General features: G+C 38.2%; 1 protein-coding gene across 23 annotated transcripts in view; it reads right to left on the reverse strand.

The window, feature by feature from the left end:
• mffa (mitochondrial fission factor a) overlaps positions 1–22,607 on the reverse strand; it is a 583,551-nt gene that overhangs the window by 432,698 nt on the left and 128,246 nt on the right. The window contains exon 1 of one of the 23 annotated variants that reach the window (XM_049467412.1): positions 1,888–2,214. The exons of the other annotated variants lie outside the window; for them this stretch is intronic. Within the exon in view, the coding sequence (XP_049323369.1) occupies positions 1,888–2,106 (219 nt within the window). The 5' untranslated portion in view covers positions 2,107–2,214. Of the gene's footprint in view, positions 1–1,887; positions 2,215–22,607 lie in introns of those variants that run through there. 23 annotated transcript variants of the gene reach the window in all.

Genomic DNA, 22,607 nt, shown 5'->3' on the forward strand with positions numbered 1-22,607 from the left:
TGCTTCTGTGGTAGCCCTTTCTCTAGACGCCGAAAAGGCCTTTGATAGGGTGGAGTGGAATTTCTTGATCACTGCCCTTTCACATTTTGGTTTTGGCTCCAGTTTTATAACATGGGTTAGATTGTTATACAAGAATCCTAAAGCAGCAGTGATGACAAATGGCATAGTTTCTTCTTTCTTTAAAATATCAAGAGGGACGCGGCAAGGCTGTCCCCTCTCACCCCTGTTATTTACAATATTTTTGGAGCCTTTGGCTGCGTTGATTAGGGCAGAGACACAAATAAAGGGTGTGGAAGGAGGGACTAAAGAACATAAATTAATGTTATATGCGGATGATATATTTTTACTAATTAGTGACCCCCACAGTTCTATACCCCCATTTATGCACATTATACAGTCATACTCCGCTGTATCAGGATATAAAATAAACTGGGACAAATCTGAAGCGATGCCGATATCTCGGGCTTGTCATTCATCCAGTATAACCGGCTTCGGCTTTAGATGGGTTCCAGTTGGGATGAAGTATCTGGGCATAAAACTTAGTAGGAACTTAGAAGAAATAACAGTGTTAAACTATGAGGCCCTGTTACACAAGATAAAACATAACTTGGATAAATGGCAGAAATTGCAGTTGTCTCTTTGGGGTAAAGTAAATGTTAGTAAAATGGTAGTTGCTCCCCAGTTTAATTATGTTTCTATGATGATACCTTTGAATATCCCTGAATCTATCTTTAAGCAATATGACAAAATCATTAAAGAATTTCTATGGAATGGAAAGAGGCCCAGAATAAAAATGAGTAAGATGTGCTCCTCAAGAGCTAGAGGAGGCCTCAATCTACCGGATGTGAGGATGTATAATCTGTCATTCGAAATATCCAAATTGGCAAGTCATTGGTGAAAAGCTGACACTGGGCTAGACTGGGTTTCCATAGAACAAAGTCTCTCTTCACCTTTCTGTCCCCGGGACATCCTCTCGCAATGTACAGAGAAAACCTCAAATCCTATACTATCCCATTCAAGATATGTTTGGACGAAAATATATAAAGTACTTAAACTATCGTGTTTCAAGCAATCATATGCCTCACTTTGGCATAATCCTGAAATTCGCATTGGTAAACATACAGTTTATTGGAAACAATGGCAATCTAAAGGGATAAATACTGTAAGAGACCTTTTTGAAAAAGGGACATTTATGTCTTATAATGATATTGTAAAGAACTATGGTTGTGGAGCTAGTGGGGATTTTTGGAAATACTTACAAATTAGGCACTGTATCAAAGAAAAATGTAACGATGAAGATAGCAATCCCGTAATGGAATATTTCAATATGCAACATGAATCACATAAAGCATCAACATTTTATAGAATAATTAATCAGTTAAACAGTGACACATGCGAAAATCTTAAAATAATATGGCAGAAAGACTTGCGTTGCTCTATTGATGATGATGCATGGGAGGGAATTCTGTCTAGTGTAGGCAGAGACATTAGAGAGGTTAAAGGAAAATTCATTCAGTACAAGATTTTGCATAGGTACTATTGGACCCCATCTAGACTTTTCAGAATGGGTATTGCTGACGATGATTTATGTTGGAAATGCCATAGAGATTGGTACCTTTTTTCATATGATATGGGAATGCCCAGCAACATACCCCTTCTGGGGTAGCATCCTTGAAGTAATGGGAGAATGGCTAGGACTTACACTACCATATCAACCTCGCTTCTGCCTTCTCGGAGATCAAACAGAAATGGTTGGATTAATAACAGCTATGTTTGTACCTGTAATGTATCACTAATAAAAATCTGAATTACAAAAAAAAAAAAAGAAATCGTTACTCTAGCAGTAGAAGACACCAGACGGACAACAGAATAAAACTCTCCACTTACCCTCAGTCCTTCCTCAATCAGCCGGTGAGCCAGAGCCGCCTCCTTCAGAAAAACTATTACTGCTTTATTCAGTCTGCTAGCACACATGATGTTCTTATACCCGATCTGCTCACCTATCCCCAACAATACAGCCTCCACTGAGAGCGCGGGGCTCGATTTACACCTCACCCCGTGACGGAGTGTGAGGGGCCGGCCACCACCGCTCAGGTAAGTCGCCATCCCCGCACCCTACCCGAGCGGCTAACGCGGGGCTACCGGTACACAGAGAAGTAAAACTACGCGAAACAATAGAAAAAATGATAACTAAAGCAAAAAAACACTACAAAATAAAGCAAAGCCCAGAAAAAATAGTTTAGAAACTATAGAAACTGAGAAAAGCCGCTCATTCACTCTCACACACGCTCACTCCCGCACTGCCCACAGCCTGGCGATAGATAGAGGGAGACTGAGAAAACACTGGAGACCCAGAGCAGAGCGAGTGTGTGATCACTGCAGCTCCGGGCAGGTAGAAACAGAGCAGCGCTTTGTCTCCTCCTGCTCTAAATACACCAAGCTCAGACTCCAGTTCCTACAGACACCATCCCGTCACTCACACAGAGATTAATAACACAAAGATATGATCAGACTGTATTTAGGAGAGGTTCCAGAATGTGTTGGAATATCTGCTAAATATGTGCACAACTGCCACACCCTGAGAAACTAGAGCCCCACCCTACACTAAACCACCCTGCTTATATAACAATATATATATATATATATATACGTATATATATATATATATACGTATATATATATATATATATATATATATATATATATATATATATATATATATATATATATATATTATGGCAAGCCAAACAGGAAATATATAATAAAAGCTGATATATATATAATGAAAGTCGATATATATATAATGAAAGTCGATATATATATAATGAACTCTGATATATATATATATAATGAAAGCTGATATATATATAATAAAAGCGATATATATATAATGAAAGCCGATATATATATAATGAACTCCGATATATATATAATGAAAGCTGATATATATATAATGAAAGCCGGTATATATATAATGAAAGCGATATATATATAATGAAAGTGATATATATATAATGAAAGCAATATATATATAATAAAAGCGATATATATATAATGAACTCTGATATATATATAATGAAAGCTGATATATATAATGAACTCCGATATATATATATAATGAAAGCTGATATATATATATATAATGAAAGCCGATATATATATAACGAAAGCCGATATATATATAATGAACTCTGATATATATATAATAAACTCTGATATATATATAATGAAAGCCGGTATATATATAATGAAAGCAATATATATATATAATGAAAGTGATATATATATATAATGAAAGCAATATATATATAATAAAAGATATATATATATATATAATGAACTCTGATATATATATAATAAAAGCTGATATATATATAATGAAAGCTGATATATATATAATAAAAGCTGATATATATATAATGAAAGCTGATATATATATAATGAAAGCTGATATATATATAATGAAAGCTGATATATATATATATATATATATATATATATATATATATATATATATATATAACGAAAGCTGTTAAGACCCTTTAAGAGGTAAACGGGTGGTCCGCACAGTCAGCCTGAGAGACTGAAGGTGGCGTTGTGGTTCAGCCGGCCGCAGCTCCTCGCGCAGGGGAGGCCGACCACCGGCAGGCAGCGCGGCGCATTCTCTCCACGGAGGTGCAGCGCGACCGGCCTCGGACTGGCTTTAAAGTGTCAGGGGGCGAAGGTGGCAAAAAAGCACCGGCCCGCGAGCTGCTTTCACTTTCCCCGAGCCGGGGACGGTCTACCAGCGTTCATTATATATATATATATCAGCTTTCATTATATATATATCAGCTTTCATTATATATATATCAGCTTTCATTATATATATATATATCAGCTTTCATTATATATATATCAGCTTTCATTATATATATATCACTTTCATTATATATATATCGCTTTTATTATATATATATCGCTTTCATTATATATATATCAGCTTTCATTATATATATATCGCTTTTATTATATATATATATATCGCTTTCATTATATATATATCAGAGTTTATTATATATATATCAGCGTTCATTATATATATATCAGAGTTCATTATATATATATCAGTGCTATCCTTACTTCCTTTTCCTGATGATTTAATTTCCTGTTCCTATTTTTCCCCCCAAGCTAGCTGCTGTTGTTAAAAAAACTTATGGAGTGTTATTTGTAACAATATCATATAAATAAATGAATAAAGAAATAATTGCTTAAAATGTTAAATAAATATTTAAAATGAGATTTAATTAATTAAAAATAATTAATAATTAGTTTCCCAAATCCCTATATTTCCCTATATATATATATATATATATACAGAAAAAATAATTAATAATTAGTTTCCCAAATCCCTATATTTCCCTATATATACATATAGGAATTAAAAAATAATTAATAATTAGTTTCCCAAATCCCTATAATTCCCTATATATATACGGAAAAAATAATTAATAATTAGTTTCCCAAATCCCTATATTTCCCTATATATGTATATATAGGGAAATATAGGGATTTGGGAAACTAATTATTAATTATTTTTTCCGTATATATATATAGGGAATTATAGGGATTTGGGAAACTAATTATTAATTATTTTTTAATTAATTAAATCTCATTTTAAATATTTAATTAACATTTTAAGCAATTATTTCTTTATTCATTTATTTATATGATATTGTTACAAATAACACTCCATAAGTTTTTTTAACAACAGCAGCTAGCTTGGGGGGAAAAATAGGAACAGGAAATTAAATCATCAGGAAAAGGAAGTAAGGATAGCACTGATATATATATAATGAACTCTGATATATATATATAATGAACGCTGATATATATATATAATAAACTCTGATATATATATAATGAAAGCGATATATATATATATAATAAAAGCGATATATATATAATGAAAGCTGATATATATATAATGAAAGCTGATATATATATAATGAAAGCGATATATATATAATAAAAGCGATATATATATAATGAAAGCTGATATATATATAATGAAAGCTGATATATATATAATGAAAGCTGATATATATATATATATATATAATGAACGCTGGTAGACCGTCCCCGGCTCGGGGAAAGTGAAAGCAGCTCGCGGGCCGGTGCTTTTTTGCCACCTTCGCCCCCTGACACTTTAAAGCCAGTCCGAGGCCGGTCGCGCTGCACCTCCGTGGAGAGAATGCGCCGCGCTGCCTGCCGGTGGTCGGCCTCCCCTGCGCGAGGAGCTGCGGCCGGCTGAACCACAACGCCACCTTCAGTCTCTCAGGCTGACTGTGCGGACCACCCGTTTACCTCTTAAAGGGTCTTAACAGCTTTCGTTATATATATATATATATATATATATATATATATATATCAGCTTTCATTATATATATATCAGCTTTCATTATATATATATCAGCTTTCATTATATATATATCAGCTTTTATTATATATATATATCAGCTTTCATTATATATATATCAGCTTTTATTATATATATATCAGAGTTCATTATATATATATATCTCTTTTATTATATATATATTGCTTTCATTATATATATATCACTTTCATTATATATATATTGCTTTCATTATATATATACCGGCTTTCATTATATATATATATCAGAGTTCATTATATATATATCAGAGTTCATTATATATATATCGGCTTTCGTTATATATATATCGGCTTTCATTATATATATATATCGGAGTTCATTATATATATATCAGCTTTCATTATATATATATCAGAGTTCATTATATATATATATCGCTTTTATTATATATATATTGCTTTCATTATATATATATCACTTTCATTATATATATATCGCTTTCATTATATATATACCGGCTTTCATTATATATATATCAGCTTTCATTATATATATATCGGAGTTCATTATATATATATCGGCTTTCATTATATATATATCGGCTTTCATTATATATATATATCGCTTTTATTATATATATATCAGCTTTCATTATATATATATCAGCTTTCATTATATATATATCAGAGTTCATTATATATATATCGACTTTCATTATATATATATCAGCTTTTATTATATATTTCCTGTTTGGCTTGCCATAATATATATATATATATATATATATATATATATATATATATATATATATATATATATATATATATATATATATATTGTATTTATTTATTTATTATTCTTCACTTTTGTCATAATTTGATTATTATTTTTGTATTTGTTGAATTGTTTGCTTTGGCAACAGGTGTTATTTGCAATTCATGCCAATAAAGCCATTTGAATCTGAATTTGAATTTGAGAGAGAGAGAGAGAGAGAGAGAGAGAAAGAGAGAGAGAGATGTAACACTCTGACCAAACTCAGGAGTTACTAATAAAATCCAGATCCTAATTTAGTGGGAGAAAAGCTTGAACAAGCAAATACTAATATACATCAGAGCTTGCAAAAGTAGGAAGTTTACTGGTTTCCTAACAGCATCAGCAACAAAGCAAAACCAAAAAATTTACATTAGATAAACATTCACTAAATACAAAAGATCATGAACCTTATGTTTTCAAAGTCCAGGGTACCAGAAAAAAAAATAGTAATAAAAAAAAATCTAAATCACCTTTCAAAAAATACTCAATACAACGACAGTCCAAGACAACAACAGTCCCAAAAAAGGAAAATGCCCAAAAATAGCAACAGTAATCAAAGTATAAAGAGGTTATCCGAAAAAGACACAAACATTTCAACAATTATCCAATCAAAAGGAATATCCAAAAAAAAAAGGTTCAATGCTAATCCAAGCAAAAATAATGTCCAAAAATTCAATGATAATCCAAGCCAAGGGCGTAGGAGTGGGCTTGATATTGGGGGGGACACATTTGCCAATATGAACCCAAACCCACCCTATAGTTTCCTAGAACAACATTTGTGGAAATTACTTTTAATCACAAATAATCATTTTTTCTGTATTTTTTTCGTTCATTATAGCTCACAATAAGTCCTGTACTTCTAAATTAATAAACAATTTGAAAATAAAATAGTTATTAGCTGATTAGGTACAGGGCAAGTTGAACATTACATATATAGTTTATTTTTTTTTCTTTAACCTTGACTCCTAATCTAACTAATTAAGTTAACTCACTAACACAGCTGCAGTTTATTAATCACCGTTGGTTTTTATTAATGTGTTTTGATTCAGAGACGAGTCTTTTTATCCAGCTATCAGAAACATATCATCACAGTTGAAGTGGTTAACCTTTCTTTTAGAAAAATCACCGTATATCCAGATCTGTTTTAAAATCAGCTGAAGCTGCTGCATCCCGATCCCGCTGCTAAATCTCCCCCCCACCAGCACACCGCGCGCCTCAAAACCAGCAAGCTGATTGGATGTTTCTACTGAGAGGCGGGACTTAATACCTGAACCTGCTCCGTGATTGGTCCGGTCTGTCTCCTCATTAATAGTACAGATGATTTGAGCGAAACGATATAATTTTTTGGGGGGGACAAATATTGGGTGGGACATGTCCCACCCATCCCCCCCGGTTCCTACGCCAATGATCCAAGCGAATGGCTAAAAAAACCCTCAATAAAAACAACAAAACACCCAAAATTGTATCCAGGGCCCAACAAGTATCAAACAAGCGAGGCAAAAAAAACAAAAAGGAATAATCTCACTCAGCTCTTTGATGTTTCTCCACCTTGATGTATCTAGAGAACAACTACATTTCCAAAGACAAAGAGGTGACGAATAAAACCAAAGAGAGCCAGTGGCTCATCACCCCAGCTGACAAAAAAGGAAAAACACTCCATCTCCCTCTAATCTTCAAGCTGTACATACACTCCCCACCATTTAATTGAACACCGGAACGACTCAAGAAATCTAGTCCCAAGACCAGGGGAAATACCAATTGGGTATTTGTCATGATGTAAGTCTCTGCCATTACCAAAAGTCCATGCCACTCGTATGACAGCTGAACCTTCCCCTCTTGGTTGTGTACCTTCCCATCAGCCAGAATAAATGACCGATTGGTTCTTTAATCAGGGGCTCTCCTGGTTTGTTCATGGCCTCCCAAAGTTGCTTCTGCATCAAGGTGAAAGTAGAGCCCGTACCCAAAACAGCTTCCATTTGAATGCCCTGTACTGGAAAAGCAACCCTTTAGGAGTGGAGGGGATACAGACTGAACTAGGGCTAAATGGGTGGGCTGAAGATTGGTTTCTTTGGGGCGTTTATTTTTTCCCCCTGTTTTTGTCCTGTGCTTTAAGTTGGTTTACCCGGGCCCAGTAATCTTTCTTTGCATCATGGATGCAACTTTGACCAATTGCTCTACAGTATGAACTGTCCCTTTTAGACTCCCTGCTAAAGCAGGATTGCAGTTATTTAGAATTCTCCTGACAAGTTCTACTTCTGGCAGGTCACTCTTCCATTTAAGGCAAAGGGCAGGGTTGTCATAGGCGAAGTCTCGAATGCATTGGTCTTGGACAGTGGATTTAAGTTGTTCTTCATCCTCAGTCAGGTAGTCAGTGGGGAGAAAAGCTGGATGTAGTCAGTTATGGATTTATTCTTCTCTGCCATCCACCAGCTTCTAGCAGACCCTGTTAAAACAGCATTGAGGGTGGCCATAAGTTCACTATCACTTCTCCATAAAATCCAAAATCCCAACTGCATCTCTCGAATCTCCAAAGATGGGGAATTCCAAATGAATGGGCGGTTTTAAGTACACGGATGCACTATTGACTGAGCATGGACCTTCCGCTGCAGGAGTCACTGGAAAGAAGGATGCCTTGTTCAACGGAGTGCTGGATCTCAACATGTCTCCCTTTTCCACTGTTCATCTCTCCTTTGCATACATTCCACTACCCCTTGTTCAAGCTGGTTTATGGAGCGTTTAAGCAGTTCTTCTAGGACCTCAAACTGCTGATCCATACTTTCTCTCAGTGTGACTCGGTTTTTGTACTTTGACTGGCGGTTAGAAACTCCTTTAAGTTCTTAACTTCAGTTTTCAGGGACTGCACTGAATGGGACGATGATCCTCTCTGTAGGTCTCTGGGAGGTTTGTTCCTCTTCATCACTTTTTCCGGCTTCACTATTTATGTTTAGTTCGCTTAGTAGAGAACTAATTTCTGCTACAGAAACTGGGTTTCTATAAGTGACCCCAGGAACAAAGGAAGGGGACTCTGTGGCAGCACCTCTATCTGTGCTCAGGATCCTAATTTAGTGGGAGAAAAGCTTGAACAAGCAAATACTAATATACATCAGAGCTTGCAAAAGTAGGAAGTTTACTGGTTTCCTAACAGCATCAGCAACAACAAAGTAAAACCAAAAATTTACATTAGATAAATTTTCAATAAATACAAAAAATCATGAACCTTATGTTTTCAAAGTCCAGGGTACCAGAAAAAAATAAATAAATACGAATAAAAAATAAAATAAAATCACCTTTCAAAAAAATACTCAATACAAGCAAGGGCGTAGGAGCGAACTTGATATTGGGGGGGACACATTTGCCAATATGAACCCAAGCCCACTCTAAAAGTAAATTATTATTATAAGGTGATTTAACAACCTAAACATGTTACTCCACGTTACATTTACTGTTGTTAGAAAAAATTATGCATGCAATGTCTGAATAATATACATACGACAAAAATAATCAGTTATCACCTAATATTTAAAATAATATAACAGATTTGTTTATTATTATTATTATTATTATTATTATTATTATGTAAATTCTGTTGTATATTTACATTTTCTCCTGCGCTTTTTTTTTTTTTTTCTACTAAGAGCTCTTCTTAAGATGGTGTCCTTTTATGTAAAAGAATGTAACTAAGTTTCATAGAGATTTTTATAAACATCAGGACATGTGGTCTTACTGTGAACTACAAATGAACAGAAGTCACGTTACAGCAGTGTTTCTCAACCCTGTTCTTACATATTCTACTGCATATTAACACTGTTCTGCATATTTTAGAGCTTCCTCTGCTTTAAAGGCATTTAATAAAGTTAGTGGTGGTATGATGTGTCTAATACACTGCTGGATATACATAATGATTAATTTAGGCTCCATAGGGGGCTAAATTTGCACACTGTCTTGTTATTTATTATTCTTTGTCTGTATTGTGTTGTATTATCTGTCTGCACTTTTGTACTGTTGCACTATTGTTCTGTCTACACTGTGTTTATGTGCACCATGGTCCCTGGAGGAACGTTGTTTCGTTTCACTGTGTACTCTGTATATAGCTGAAATGACAATAAAAAACACTTTGACTTTGACTTAAAAGGATTTTAACAGGTAAACTCAGTAAATTACTGTTTAAAACTGCTTTAAACTACAAACACAAAGTACTGTACTAAATTCTGGCTATCCACTACATGTAGATTCTAGTTAACTAGTTAGCTAAATGAATATTCGTTAATTATAGCTCACAGTAAATCCTGTAATCCTAAATTAATTGAAAATGAAACAGTGATTAGCTGATCAGGTACAGGGCAAGTTGAACATTACATATATAGTTTTTTTTCTTTAACCCTGACTCCCAATCTAGCTCATTCCAAAGTTAAGCTAACTCACTTACACAGCTGCAGTTTATTAATCACAGTGTGTTTAATCTGTGTGCTGATTCAGAGACGTGTATTTTTAACCAGATCTGTTTTAAAATCAGCTGAAGCTGCTGCGTCCCGATCCCGCTGCTAAATCTCACAGTGAGGGGGAGGGGCTTCCAAACAGCAAACTGCCTCTCCTTCACGCGGCGCAAAACCAGCAAGCTGATTGGCTGTTTCTACTGAGAGGCGGGACTTAATACCTGAACCGGCTTCGTGATTGGTCCGGTCTGTCTCCTCATTAATAGTACACCTGATCTGAGCGAAAAGATGTCATTTTTGGGGGGGACAAATCCACCTGTTTCTAATATTGGGTGGGACATGTCCCACCCATCCCCCCGGTTCCTACGCCTATGAATACAAGGACAGTCCAAGACAACAACAGTCCCAAAAAACGGAAAATGGCATCAGTAATCAAAGTATGAAGAGGTTATCCGAAAAAGACACAAAAATTTCAACAATAATCCAAGCAAAAGGAATTTCCAAAAAAAAGGTTCAATGCTAATCCAAGCAAAAATAATGTCCAAAAATTCAATGATAATCCAAGCGAATGTCCAAAAAAAACCCCTCAAAAAACAAGAACACACCCAAAATTGTATACAGGGCCCAACAAATATCAAACAAAATCAAACAAGCGAGGCAAAAAAAAAATCCAGAATAATCTCACCCAGCTCTTTGATGTATCTCCACCTTGATGTATCTAGAGAACAACTACATTTCCAAGGACAAAGAGGTGACGAATAAAACCAAAGAGAGCCAAAAAAAAAAAATTGTGAGGGCTTAAAAGCAGCCTTGCCTTCTCTGGCCTGCCTTGCCCCTGACCTTGGCTGTGTCTCAATTCAGGGGCTGCATCTTTCGAAGGACTCATTTGAAGGCCGATTACGTCACCGCGGTGCGACTAGACTGTCCCATTTCCAAACACAGCCTACTTTTCCTCAAAAACGAAGGATCCACCGGGTGTATCCTTCACAGCCAACAGTATCCCAAGGGTCATTGCAGTCGGCTGTATTATGTAGTTTATTGATATATAAATACTTATAGATATTATAAATATTATTTATATATTATATAATTTATATTATTTAGTTTATATATGTAGTATCATGTTTATTTTGTTGTATGTTTTTAGTTTATAGATATATAAATACATATATTTATTTACATAAACTAAATAATATATATATCTGTGTGTATGTCTTAATGTATCGTTTAGTTTATATATATAGTATTTATATATATATAATATAAACTACATAATACTAATATATATATATATATATATATATATATATATATATATATATATATATATGGAGAGTTTGATTCCAAAACGCGATAAACGCCATTTAAAAAAAAAAATGAGTTAGAGCCAGAATCAGAATGTTATGTGACCACTCTTGAAAAGCCAATATTCAATTTTCATCAAAACGCCACATCTGCCGTGTAATACTGCCCTGTTTTCTCTCTTTCTTTCCAAAATGCGACAAATGCCAGTCTTGATTTTCCGCAGAACGCCACATCTCCACTCATCGAATCACAGTGCAGCATTCCACGAGCTATCTAATTGTAAGAGCAATAAATAACAATTGTAGTAGGTAAAGGTTAAAATGTTCTATCTTGTACATGCTCAGAACTATAGAATCTCTGTAGCCTCTAGAGGGCGAGTTAAGCTGTTTAGGTGTGTGGGTGTGTGTATGTGTGTTAGAGAAGGAGAGTGGAGTCGGAGGAGAGAGCCGTGAGTGTGTGTGTGGTGTACACAGCCTTTCTAACCTGCAGCTAAACGTAGTCTCCCAGTCGTCCCAGTCTGATGATATCCACTATCCAGCCTGCCTCTGTTCTGTTGTGGTTCCGTACCCGCTATTGTTCCATCCACGTTTTACACTGGTAGCAGCGGTGGTTGGCGATTTTTCTTTTTCTCCTGTTAAAACAACGCTCAGTTTTCTATTTTTGAGGTATGGTGGACTCTGTTTTATGAAGTTTTTACGCTTTTTAGTCGACTGGTCGAGTTTTTAAGCTACGTGCTGCGTGTGTAAAGTTTTTTTCCTCTGAATGTGAAATGGCGGATGATGAGCAGCCCTCTCCCTCGCTGCAGCCTCATTCAGCAGCAGCCGCTGCCGAGGCAGTACACGCACGTGTCCCATTTCGCATTGAACTGCCTGCTCCCTTCACTGGTGACTCCCTAGAACCTTTCAGCTCCTGGATTCAGCGTTTTGAAGTTGCTTTAGAGGTATCAACTGCACATTTGGAGAAAGCAAAACTGTTAGCTGCAAGACTCAGTGGCCCTGCATTTGCATATTGGCAAAGTTTGCCTGCTCAGGTGAAGTTTGATTATGATCAGGCTAAAGCAAAGTTGAAAGCAGTTTTTGGACAAACACAATTTTTGGCCACTTTTCAGACACCCTCGCAGACCACAGGAGCCTTTGGAAGTTTACGCTGCTGATCTCAAGAATTTAGTAGCTGATGCTTTTCCCCTGTATGGCACTGAGGCACAGAACTGTGAGGTGTTCCGACGTTTTGTGACTGGTCTTGACCCAGCATTGCAGCTCAAAATCCACGAGCATGGTGCAGTCACCCTAGAAGCTGCATTAAAGGTGGCAACCCAGTGTGAGCGGGCACAGTTAGCTCTGACAGTAGCAGCTCACACACCTGTTATGCCTGTGACTGTAAGTCCACAAGCTGGCGCTACTTCACATCCTGCCTTAGCTGAATTAACAGCTGCTATTGCTGACCTCAGAACAGACCTGCATGCCTTGAAACAAACACATCTACAACATACTGAGAAGAGACTTGACCATCTCACACGACAAGTGTCTGACTTCCAGCATTGCCTGCCAAGCTGTGTTCACACTCCGCACCAATCTTGCAACACAGCTGCATATGCCTGCACAAGTGGATGCCAGCGGGACCGAGCCGACCTTCAGTGGCGTGACTGTGTGGACTGTTGTGTCACATCTTCTCACTACTACCACAGAGGACGTCGACCACACTCAGAGGGATCCCCACCTCCTCGACACCGAGCTCGTTCACCCAGCTGGACTTTTCGTGAGGATGATCAGCGTGTGTCCTCCTATGACACCTACCCTGATACTCCTAGACGACCTCGTCAGTCTCTGCCTCGCTCTCACGAGGCACATCACCGGCAACCTACAAGGGAAGACTGCTCCCCTCCCAGGTTTCGCTGTGACAGGTACTCTGTGCACTCCCCCTCACCAGAAAGCTATCCACACTCATCTTACCACTCCTCTCATACACCACAACGCTCTAAGCCCCACTATGGCCGCTCCCCATCACCTGATTCAAAATATACACACACAAGACCCCCCTCTTCATCCTCTCCACCCCCAACACCACATGACAGGCCACATCGCTCACATCACTATTCCCCTTCATGACGAGTTCATTTTTCCACTTCACAAGGCTCAGATAATGCTCAATCTGTTTATGATCAGGGAAACTAATAGCAGCTGGCATTGTGGACCAAATGTCAGCTTCCAACACCCCCTTGGTCCCCCCTAACATTGCTGAGTCAGGTGTAGATACATCACCAACTCCCTACATTTCAATTACACTTTTTGGCTCAGAACAGCATGCACTTATTGACACTGGCTCTGGTCTTTCTTTGATAACTGATGAGTGCTGTAAAACTATCCCTGCTCTAGCCTCTCAGCCTATTGCTAAGTCATTTGTCCTGGCCTCTTCTGTCACAGCTCAGGTGTTAGATGTGATAGGTTGTATTACCGCCCCTGTACACATTGGTGATATTACTCTGCCCCATGTGTTTCACATTTTATGCTCCTCTAGTCACCCTGTAATTCTGGGTTGGGACTTTCTCAGTCAGCACAATGTGACCTTGTCAATTCCTTGCGCACATATACAACTTTATGACACCATTGTGCCTTTTGCTGCCATGCAACACCTTATTCCAGTGCAATGCGCAGCTATCACTGCCACCCCTGTCACAATACCCCCTTTGTCTGAGATGGAGATAGCTGTCTCCGTTAATGGTAGTACTACTAAGCTGCCCAGTTCTACCTCATATGTGGGTATTGTGGAGCCACAGCCTCCCTCAACTTCCGCATTGGCAGTTGCTAGAACACTGACCACAGTCTGTAATGGACAGGGATTAGTTAGAGTGGGTAATCCTACATCAGATCCTGTTTCACTAGCTGGAGGATGTCCACTTGGTCAGGTGTTTTCTGTATCAGGGCGCTCCCATGACGAATACACACTAGTGTCAGCTGTTAGCACAGATAGCACACCTAGTGGTCCAACACCAAAAGTAGACTTGTCTGAGACATGCCTTGCCCCAGATGAAATACCACACCTTGAGAGTCTGTTGAGAGATTTTGACGACGTTTTCAGTTTGCATCCTTACAATTACGGTCGAACGGACCTTGTCCATCATTGCATCGATACTGGTGCAGGAAAACCGATTAAGCTACGACCTTATCGTGCGTCGCCAGCCACACAAGCAGTGCTAAAAAGGGAAGTCGATAAGCTCCTAGAGCATGGTATTATTGAGGAGTCGCATAGTCCGTGGTCAGCACCGGTGGTGCTCGTCCGGAAAAAAGATGGCACTCATCGCTTTTGCGTAGACTATCGTCGGCTTAACTCTGTGACAGTTAAAGATTCGCACCCACTTCCTCGCGTTGATGACACTCTAGACAGGCTAGCTGGTGCCCAGATATTCAGCACCATTGACCTTACTGCTGGCTACTGGCAAATTCCACTTCACCCCCGTGATAAAGAGAAGACAGCGTTCTCTACTGGTTCTGGCTTATTTCATTTCCGGATGATGCCGATGGGGATTTCAAACGCCCCTCCGAGTTTCCAGCGCTTGATGGAACTTGTTCTTCGCGGTCTTCACTGGGATATCTGTCTAATATACCTTGACGATATTATCATGTACAGTACTGACTTTTCTCAGCATCTTCAGCATTTGAAGGAGGTTTTCCAATGCTTCCGTGCTGCTGGTCTCAAATTAAAGCCATCCAAATGTCACCTAGCTCGCTCCTCTGTCACATTCTTAGGCCATCACATCTCCAGTGCTGGAATCCAACCTGATCCTGCTAACATCGAAAAGGTGTCTTCGTCGCCTGTTCCCCGTTCAGCCACAGAGGTGAGAGCCTTCTTAGGCCTTTGCTCCTACTATAGGCGATTCATTAGACAGTTCTCTCATATCGCTGAACCACTCCATCGTCTTACACACAAAGGTGTTTCCTTTGAATGGTCTTCTGCCGCCAATGATTCTTTTCAGATCCTGAAACAAGCTCTAACATCGCCACCTGTCTTGGCCTTTCCCAATCTGTCAGCTCCTTTTCTGTTACATACAGACGCTTCCCTGCATGCAATTGGAAGTGTGTTGTCCCAGAAGGTGGATGGTAAAGAGCATGCTATTGCTTTTGCTAGTCACACCCTCTCTGCGTCAGAAAGAAAGTGGTCAACATTTGACCGTGAGCTGTTTGCCATAGTCTGGTCTGTGCGTCATTTTCACCACTACTTGGCATTCCATCCTTTTACTATCGTCACAGACCACAAGCCATTGGTGGGTCTCAAGAAGCTTCCCCTTGATCAGGATCACACTGGCAGGCGTGCACGTTGGGCTGTCGAACTAGATCTCCACGACTGGACAATAGTACACCGTGACGGTGCTAAACATCTAAATGCGGATGCCATGTCCCGTCGCCCATCTGAATCACCTTCGGAGCTTTCTTTGGTGCATCCCAAGCCCCTGCAGATTTCAACAGTGACGCAGACGACCCTTGAGTGCGTTAAGCAGACGTTGGCTCATGCTGATGACTGCCAACCTAAGAACAGGAACTCACTGTTCACGTCTACAAACCTGGTCCATATTCAGACAGACTGGGATCTGCCTGCAAAACAACAGAGTGATCCCGACATTGCAACAGTTCTGGACTGGATGGAACGCGGTCAGCGTCCACCAATTTGGAAGCTTAGAAAAGCATCTCCTTTCCTTCACAAACTGTGGTCTCAGTTCCCTCGCCTCACGGTATGTGAGGGTCTTTTGTGCAGACGCACACACCATCCATCGTCTCATTCTGTCACTCAGCAGGTGGTCATTCCTCATTCACTTATTCCCCAAGTACTACACTACATACATGGTCACCCAGCAGCAGGACACTATGGGCCTGCTAAATAACTTGATAGGGCATTACGCTCCTTCTACTGGCCTTATATGTCTTCTGACATACATCAGTATTGTCGCGAGTGTGCTGCTTGTCAGTCACGTCGCTCTCCAGTACCTCGTCCTCGGGCCCCGCTTGTTCCAATTTCACCCAGTAGGCCCTTGGAAATTGTGGCTGCTGACCTTACTGAACTGCCAATGTCAGCCAAAGGTAACCGTTATGTGTTGGTTCTGATGGATCTGTATACCAAATTTGTCAATCTCTATCCATTGAAGACGCAAACAGCAGTTTCGGTGGCCCAGTGCATCTTTGAACAGTTTATCCCTCAGCATGGTGTCCCCGAATCCCTTCACTCTGATCAGGGCAGACAGTTCGAATCTGATCTTATTAAGCACCTTTGCGGTCTAATGGCGATCAGAAAACTGCGGACCTCACCCTATCATGCGCAATGTGATGGAGCTGTTGAACGGTACAATCGCACGCTTAAGGAAGAGCTCTCTAAATACCTGTTTGAGCTAGGACGTGAGTGGGACGATCATCTTCCACAGGTCGCGCTGGCCTACAATACCACAGTCCATGCCAGTACAGGGTTCACACCTTTCTACCTAGCCCATGGACGTAATGCACGTGTTCCGGTAGATACATTGCTTAGCAAATCTGCTTCGACATCTTCCAAACTGTCTGTAACTCCGGCTGCATATGCTGCTTCGTTGTGCGCTAGGCTTAAGGAAGCTTACCAGTCAGCCACAGCTTTTAGGAACAAAGCTCTGGAACGTCAGCGAAAGTACTACGATCGTCATTTAAAATATAGCCCTTACAAACCAGGCGATTTAGTACTGGTGGATGATCCGGCTAATCGCAATAACAAACTTGCTCCACGCTGGATTGGCCCTTTTGTGATTTTGGATGCTATTGCACCAGAGGGTCAATCCTCAGCGGTTGATTTCCGGGTTCGCGTCCGTCCAGGTCTGATGTTTCATCTGGCTCTTTGCTCTGTCCTTTATGGCCTGAAGTGCCTTTAGCAGCCCATTCACCTACCTTAGCAGCTCAGTCACCTGCTTTAGCAGCCCAGTCACCCACGTCAGCTGCAAAAATGCCTCCTTTAGCTGCTCCATTGCCTGCTCCAGCTGCAGTCCCCAATAGTCAGTCTCACCTTTCCCGTCAGGGTACTAGCACACATCAAACATCCCCTGGCCCTCCTTCACACACTTTCCTGACGCCTGTTCTTCCGGCTACCCCTCAACACAAACACTCAGTTCATGTCCCCCCTGAACAACCACAGGACACTTAAAGTTCACACAACACACCCCCCACTTGTGCAACCCCGCCTGGGAATTGGACTGGCCCAAGGTGCCGTACGCACAGAGTGCCTTCGCACCTCAAAGACTATGAACTCTACTGAGTGCACTGAAGTTCATGCACTGTTTGGAACTCTGTTGGGACTCTGTTCTTGCTGATTTTTCATGTCAGTTGGACTTTCAAGTTGTTCTGCTTACACTGTGAATTGCTCTAATTTTATTTTGTTCCCCACTTTTTTTTTTGTTTGTTATTTTTATGGACATATATTTTTTGTTTTCTATGCTCTCTCCCACAGTTTGTTTTGTTGTTTTTCTGCTCTTTGCAGTTGAATCCAGAAATGAGGACATTTCTTGTTGGGCAGGGGAGTATATGTAAGAGCAATAAATAACAATTGTAGTAGGTAAAGGTTAAAATGTTCTATATTGTACATGCTCAGAACTATAGAATCTCTGTAGCCTCTAGAGGGCGAGTTAAGCTGTTTAGGTGTGTGGGTGTGTGTATGTGTGTTAGAGAAGGAGAGTGGAGTCGGAGGAGAGAGCCGTGAGTGTGTGTGTGGTGTACACAGCCTTTCTAACCTGCAGCTAAACGTAGTCTCCCAGTCGTACACAAATAAAAGTGCTTCTGATGATATCCACTATCCAGCCTGCCTCTGTTCTGTTGTGGTTCCGGACCCGCTACCGTTTCGCCGACCGAATGGACTCACAGCCCAAGAGTTGAGTCAGAACTTTCACTCCACATCCACGTTTTACATAATGTAAACATTATAACACGCGCGCTGTTGAGCCGGCCGGCATTTCGTGTAGCCCACTTTCGTTTTTCACTCTCAAAGTCCGCGAAAATGAACGGTTTTGATGGTATAGAGGAGCCTGTTCGTGTAGCAGTTATTGAAAAAAAAGAGAAAGCCATCAAAAAAGTCTCCTGTACGTGAAAAGGTAAAGAAAATGAGGCATTCAGGAGGGGGGGGAATGCCGGCTGTCATCTGCAGTTCACACACACACACACTATACACACTATACTACACTACACTACACTACAGCACATGAATGTAACGTGATTTAGGGGATTTTATAGTGTTAATGTCTTGTTCGTTAATACAATTTTGCACTTTTTCGAAAATAAATGTTTTGAAATTTGTGTTTTTAGGCCCAATGGTCAAACTATTATATTCAGATGTACAATTTACTGTTATTTATTATTGTATTTTGCACATTTTCAGTAAAAAAAAAATATATATATAAGATATATAGGACATTTTGAAATGGATTTATTTCAAAATGGATTTATTGCGTTTTGCGAAAAAACGAATTATTTTTTAAAAATAAATCTTTAAATATTAAAATCTTGATTAGATTTTTTTGTGTTATTTTAACCTTAGTATGGTATTTGATAGTTTGAAACAGAAAACGGTGGTTTTCAGCCTACCACTTTCTCGCTAAAGAAAACCCTTTTTTACTCAAATTGATAAAAATGGATTTATAGCGTTTTGGAACCAAACTCTTCATATATATATATATATATATATATATATATATATATATATATATATATATATATATATATATATATATATATATAAACTAAATAATACTTGATCTAATTTATTCTCTTTTTTCCAACTTCATTGCAAAGGCCCTTTTATTTGTTTATGTTCAGTTCCACCCGTTCACATTTAAAATATTTAAGTAACTGCACAGTTACTTAACCTGGACTTAATTAATTTGGTATTTTGTGGTCTAAAGCAAAACAAGAATCAAAATCTGTGGCTCATTTCTCAGCTCTGACTTTGGTTGTGGCGGGTAGAATCTCAAACAGGAAATACTCCGTAGGTTAGACTGTCCCATTTTAGTAGAGCTGCTGCAGCCTACCCATCCTTTAAAGGACACGCTTTCATAGACCGCGTCCTTTGAAGGATGCAGCCCCTGAATTGAGACACAGCTCTTGACTCTCAAAAAACAAAATGGCTGCCACACTTCCTGTTTCCTGTAGGCTTATATTCAAAATAAGAGTCACCTTTTTTAAAATTAAACTGAAAACAGCTTAAAATATACAATAGGTGGAGGCCAAACACCATATCTTATCTTCCTTGTGAAAAGTCATCGGAAACTAGGAATTCTACTTTCTGTGGAATAACCTAAATAACACTATCTGAAGTATATGATAGTATTAATCAAAAGTAGGTCTTACCACAGGTCCCCTTATGTAGTGGCATCCCAGAGAGAGAGAAAGAGAGAGAGAGAGAGAGAGAGAGACTCCTATAGATTGTACCATGTATTCTGTGTGCATTTACGTGAACTAACCCATGACCCCCATACCGTTTTCAATTTCTTAAAAACACAACATTTGCTGCATGCTTTACACTGGCAGACAATGAGTTTTAAAGGTATGTTCACAGTGGTATGAAAAAGTTTGAGCACCCCTGATCATTTTCATGATTTTTCTTTTTTCCACACTGTCTCCAGCCACATTCCTGCTGCTCTTCTTTACCCATCAAAGCTTTTCTTTTAGAAGTGTGACAAAACCCTAACCAAACATTTCCAGTTAAATTCCCTTAATAATGTAAAATTGAAGTTAAAATTATCCATCTACAAAAGAAAGCTCAGTCTTAATCTGGAATTCTTTCTCCAATTTTGAATTTAGATATGTTGTACAGTACCTTTGAGGTATTTGGTTACACTTGTATATGTTTGAAATAATCTTCCTAGTGTCTTACAGTTTGTAGACATATAAAATCCCAGTTTAAACTGCCCTTTGGCATACTGATCTCTTTTAATACTTTGTTATAATAATCTCTAATTTGTAGAAATCTATAAAAGTATTGCTTATCTGACTTGCTTAGTCAAAAGTCAAGTCAAGTGGTTTTATTGTCAATACTGCATATGTATGGCATACAGAGAACAGGACAACAAAAACAGCAAGATATGAACAGGAAACAACAACAGCAAGATAAAAATATAAATATAAAAAGAAATATAGCCGCAAGCGGCAATTAGCAGGTTCAAGCGCCAACTGGCACAATGGCGCCTAGGATGGTGACTTGTAAGAAGGTCTAATATAATTGGAGATGCCCGGTCACATTTATAGATTATCAAGATTATCACCTGTTATTAATGTTGAGCAGTGGCCGTTGAACATGATCAGTGCTTAAATTCACATACCAATCTATTCAAGTTTGTAGAATATTCATCAAGTGAGTTACAATTAGTCAAAAGGTGTCTACATTATATGATTATTAATCAGATTGACCTTTTTAAAATAAGCTGAAGTTTTAATCAATCAATCAACCTTTATTTTCACTCGGTAAATACATTGAGGGTAACCCTCATTTTCAATGTAGACGAGCTTACATAAAGAAACAGGGATTGAGAATTAAGTTTAAATTATAAAAACAAGCAAACAATGTAAGATTTAATTAAGGAAAAATTAAATAATTAGAAATAAAAGGATATGCAATCAGGCTAAAATGTAGAGCAATAAAACAAAAATATAAATACTTAGAATAATTACATTTAAGCACAGAAAAATATAGTAATAAAACATAAAAAAAATTAAAGGACCACAATTATAAAAATGTAAATGATGGAACTAAAATAAATAATAAAAATAATAATAAGTAAAATATATATTAAGAAAACATAAAAGGGAAGAAAATAAATGAAATAAAATAAAATAAAAACGTAAAGGTCAAAAGTAAAAGCAGTAACAAAACAAATAAAAAGATGAAATTAATAAAATAAATAAAATGAAAGGGCTTAAAGGTAAAACATAAAATTAGATAAATAAAATAAATAAATAAATAAATAATAAGGTAAAAGAAAAACTCAACTAAAACAGTGTCAGGCTGTCTGAAGGTGGTTAGAAACTAGGAGTGTAAATGATTGAGTGACACCAGTGAGCTGAGCAGTGAGTTTCCTGTAGTGTAGTAAAAACTCTAGGAACCTGACAGGTGATCCAGTCACTGGAGCGGGTCTGATAATTACTGGTGTTTATAGAAATCATGGATGAGATATAAGATGGCGTGTGGCTGGAGAGTGAATTATAAATATTTATAAGCCAGTGTGTTTCCCGTCGAGCTGCTAGTGACGACCACCAGTAATGAACCTTAGAGCAGAATGATAGACTGAGTCCAGAGGTTTCAGGGCACTGGCGGACGCCTGCCTATAAATTACATCAGCATAGTCCAATACTGACAGTAAAGTCGCCTCCACCACTCTTTTTCGAGCAAACATAGGCAGACTTAGATTTATTGCGATAAAGAAAACCCAGTCTCTGTCTGCACTTGATAACTAAATTATTTATATGAGTTTTAAATGAGAGTTTTTCATCCAGCCAGATGCCAAGGTATTTATACTCTGTGACTCGTCAGGGATCCTGTCAGGGTTCTAATAGTCAAGGTATTAAAATTAATATTTGGAGATCTGGAGAACAGCATAAACTTAGTTTTCTTAGCATTTAAAACTAATTTGTGATTGTGTAGTCTGTCTGCAAAACATTAAATGAACACTGAAGCTTTTCAATTGC

The sequence above is a fragment of the Astyanax mexicanus genome, chromosome 18 (genome assembly GCF_023375975.1).
Source record: "Astyanax mexicanus isolate ESR-SI-001 chromosome 18, AstMex3_surface, whole genome shotgun sequence".
NCBI lineage: Eukaryota > Metazoa > Chordata > Actinopteri > Characiformes > Acestrorhamphidae > Astyanax > Astyanax mexicanus.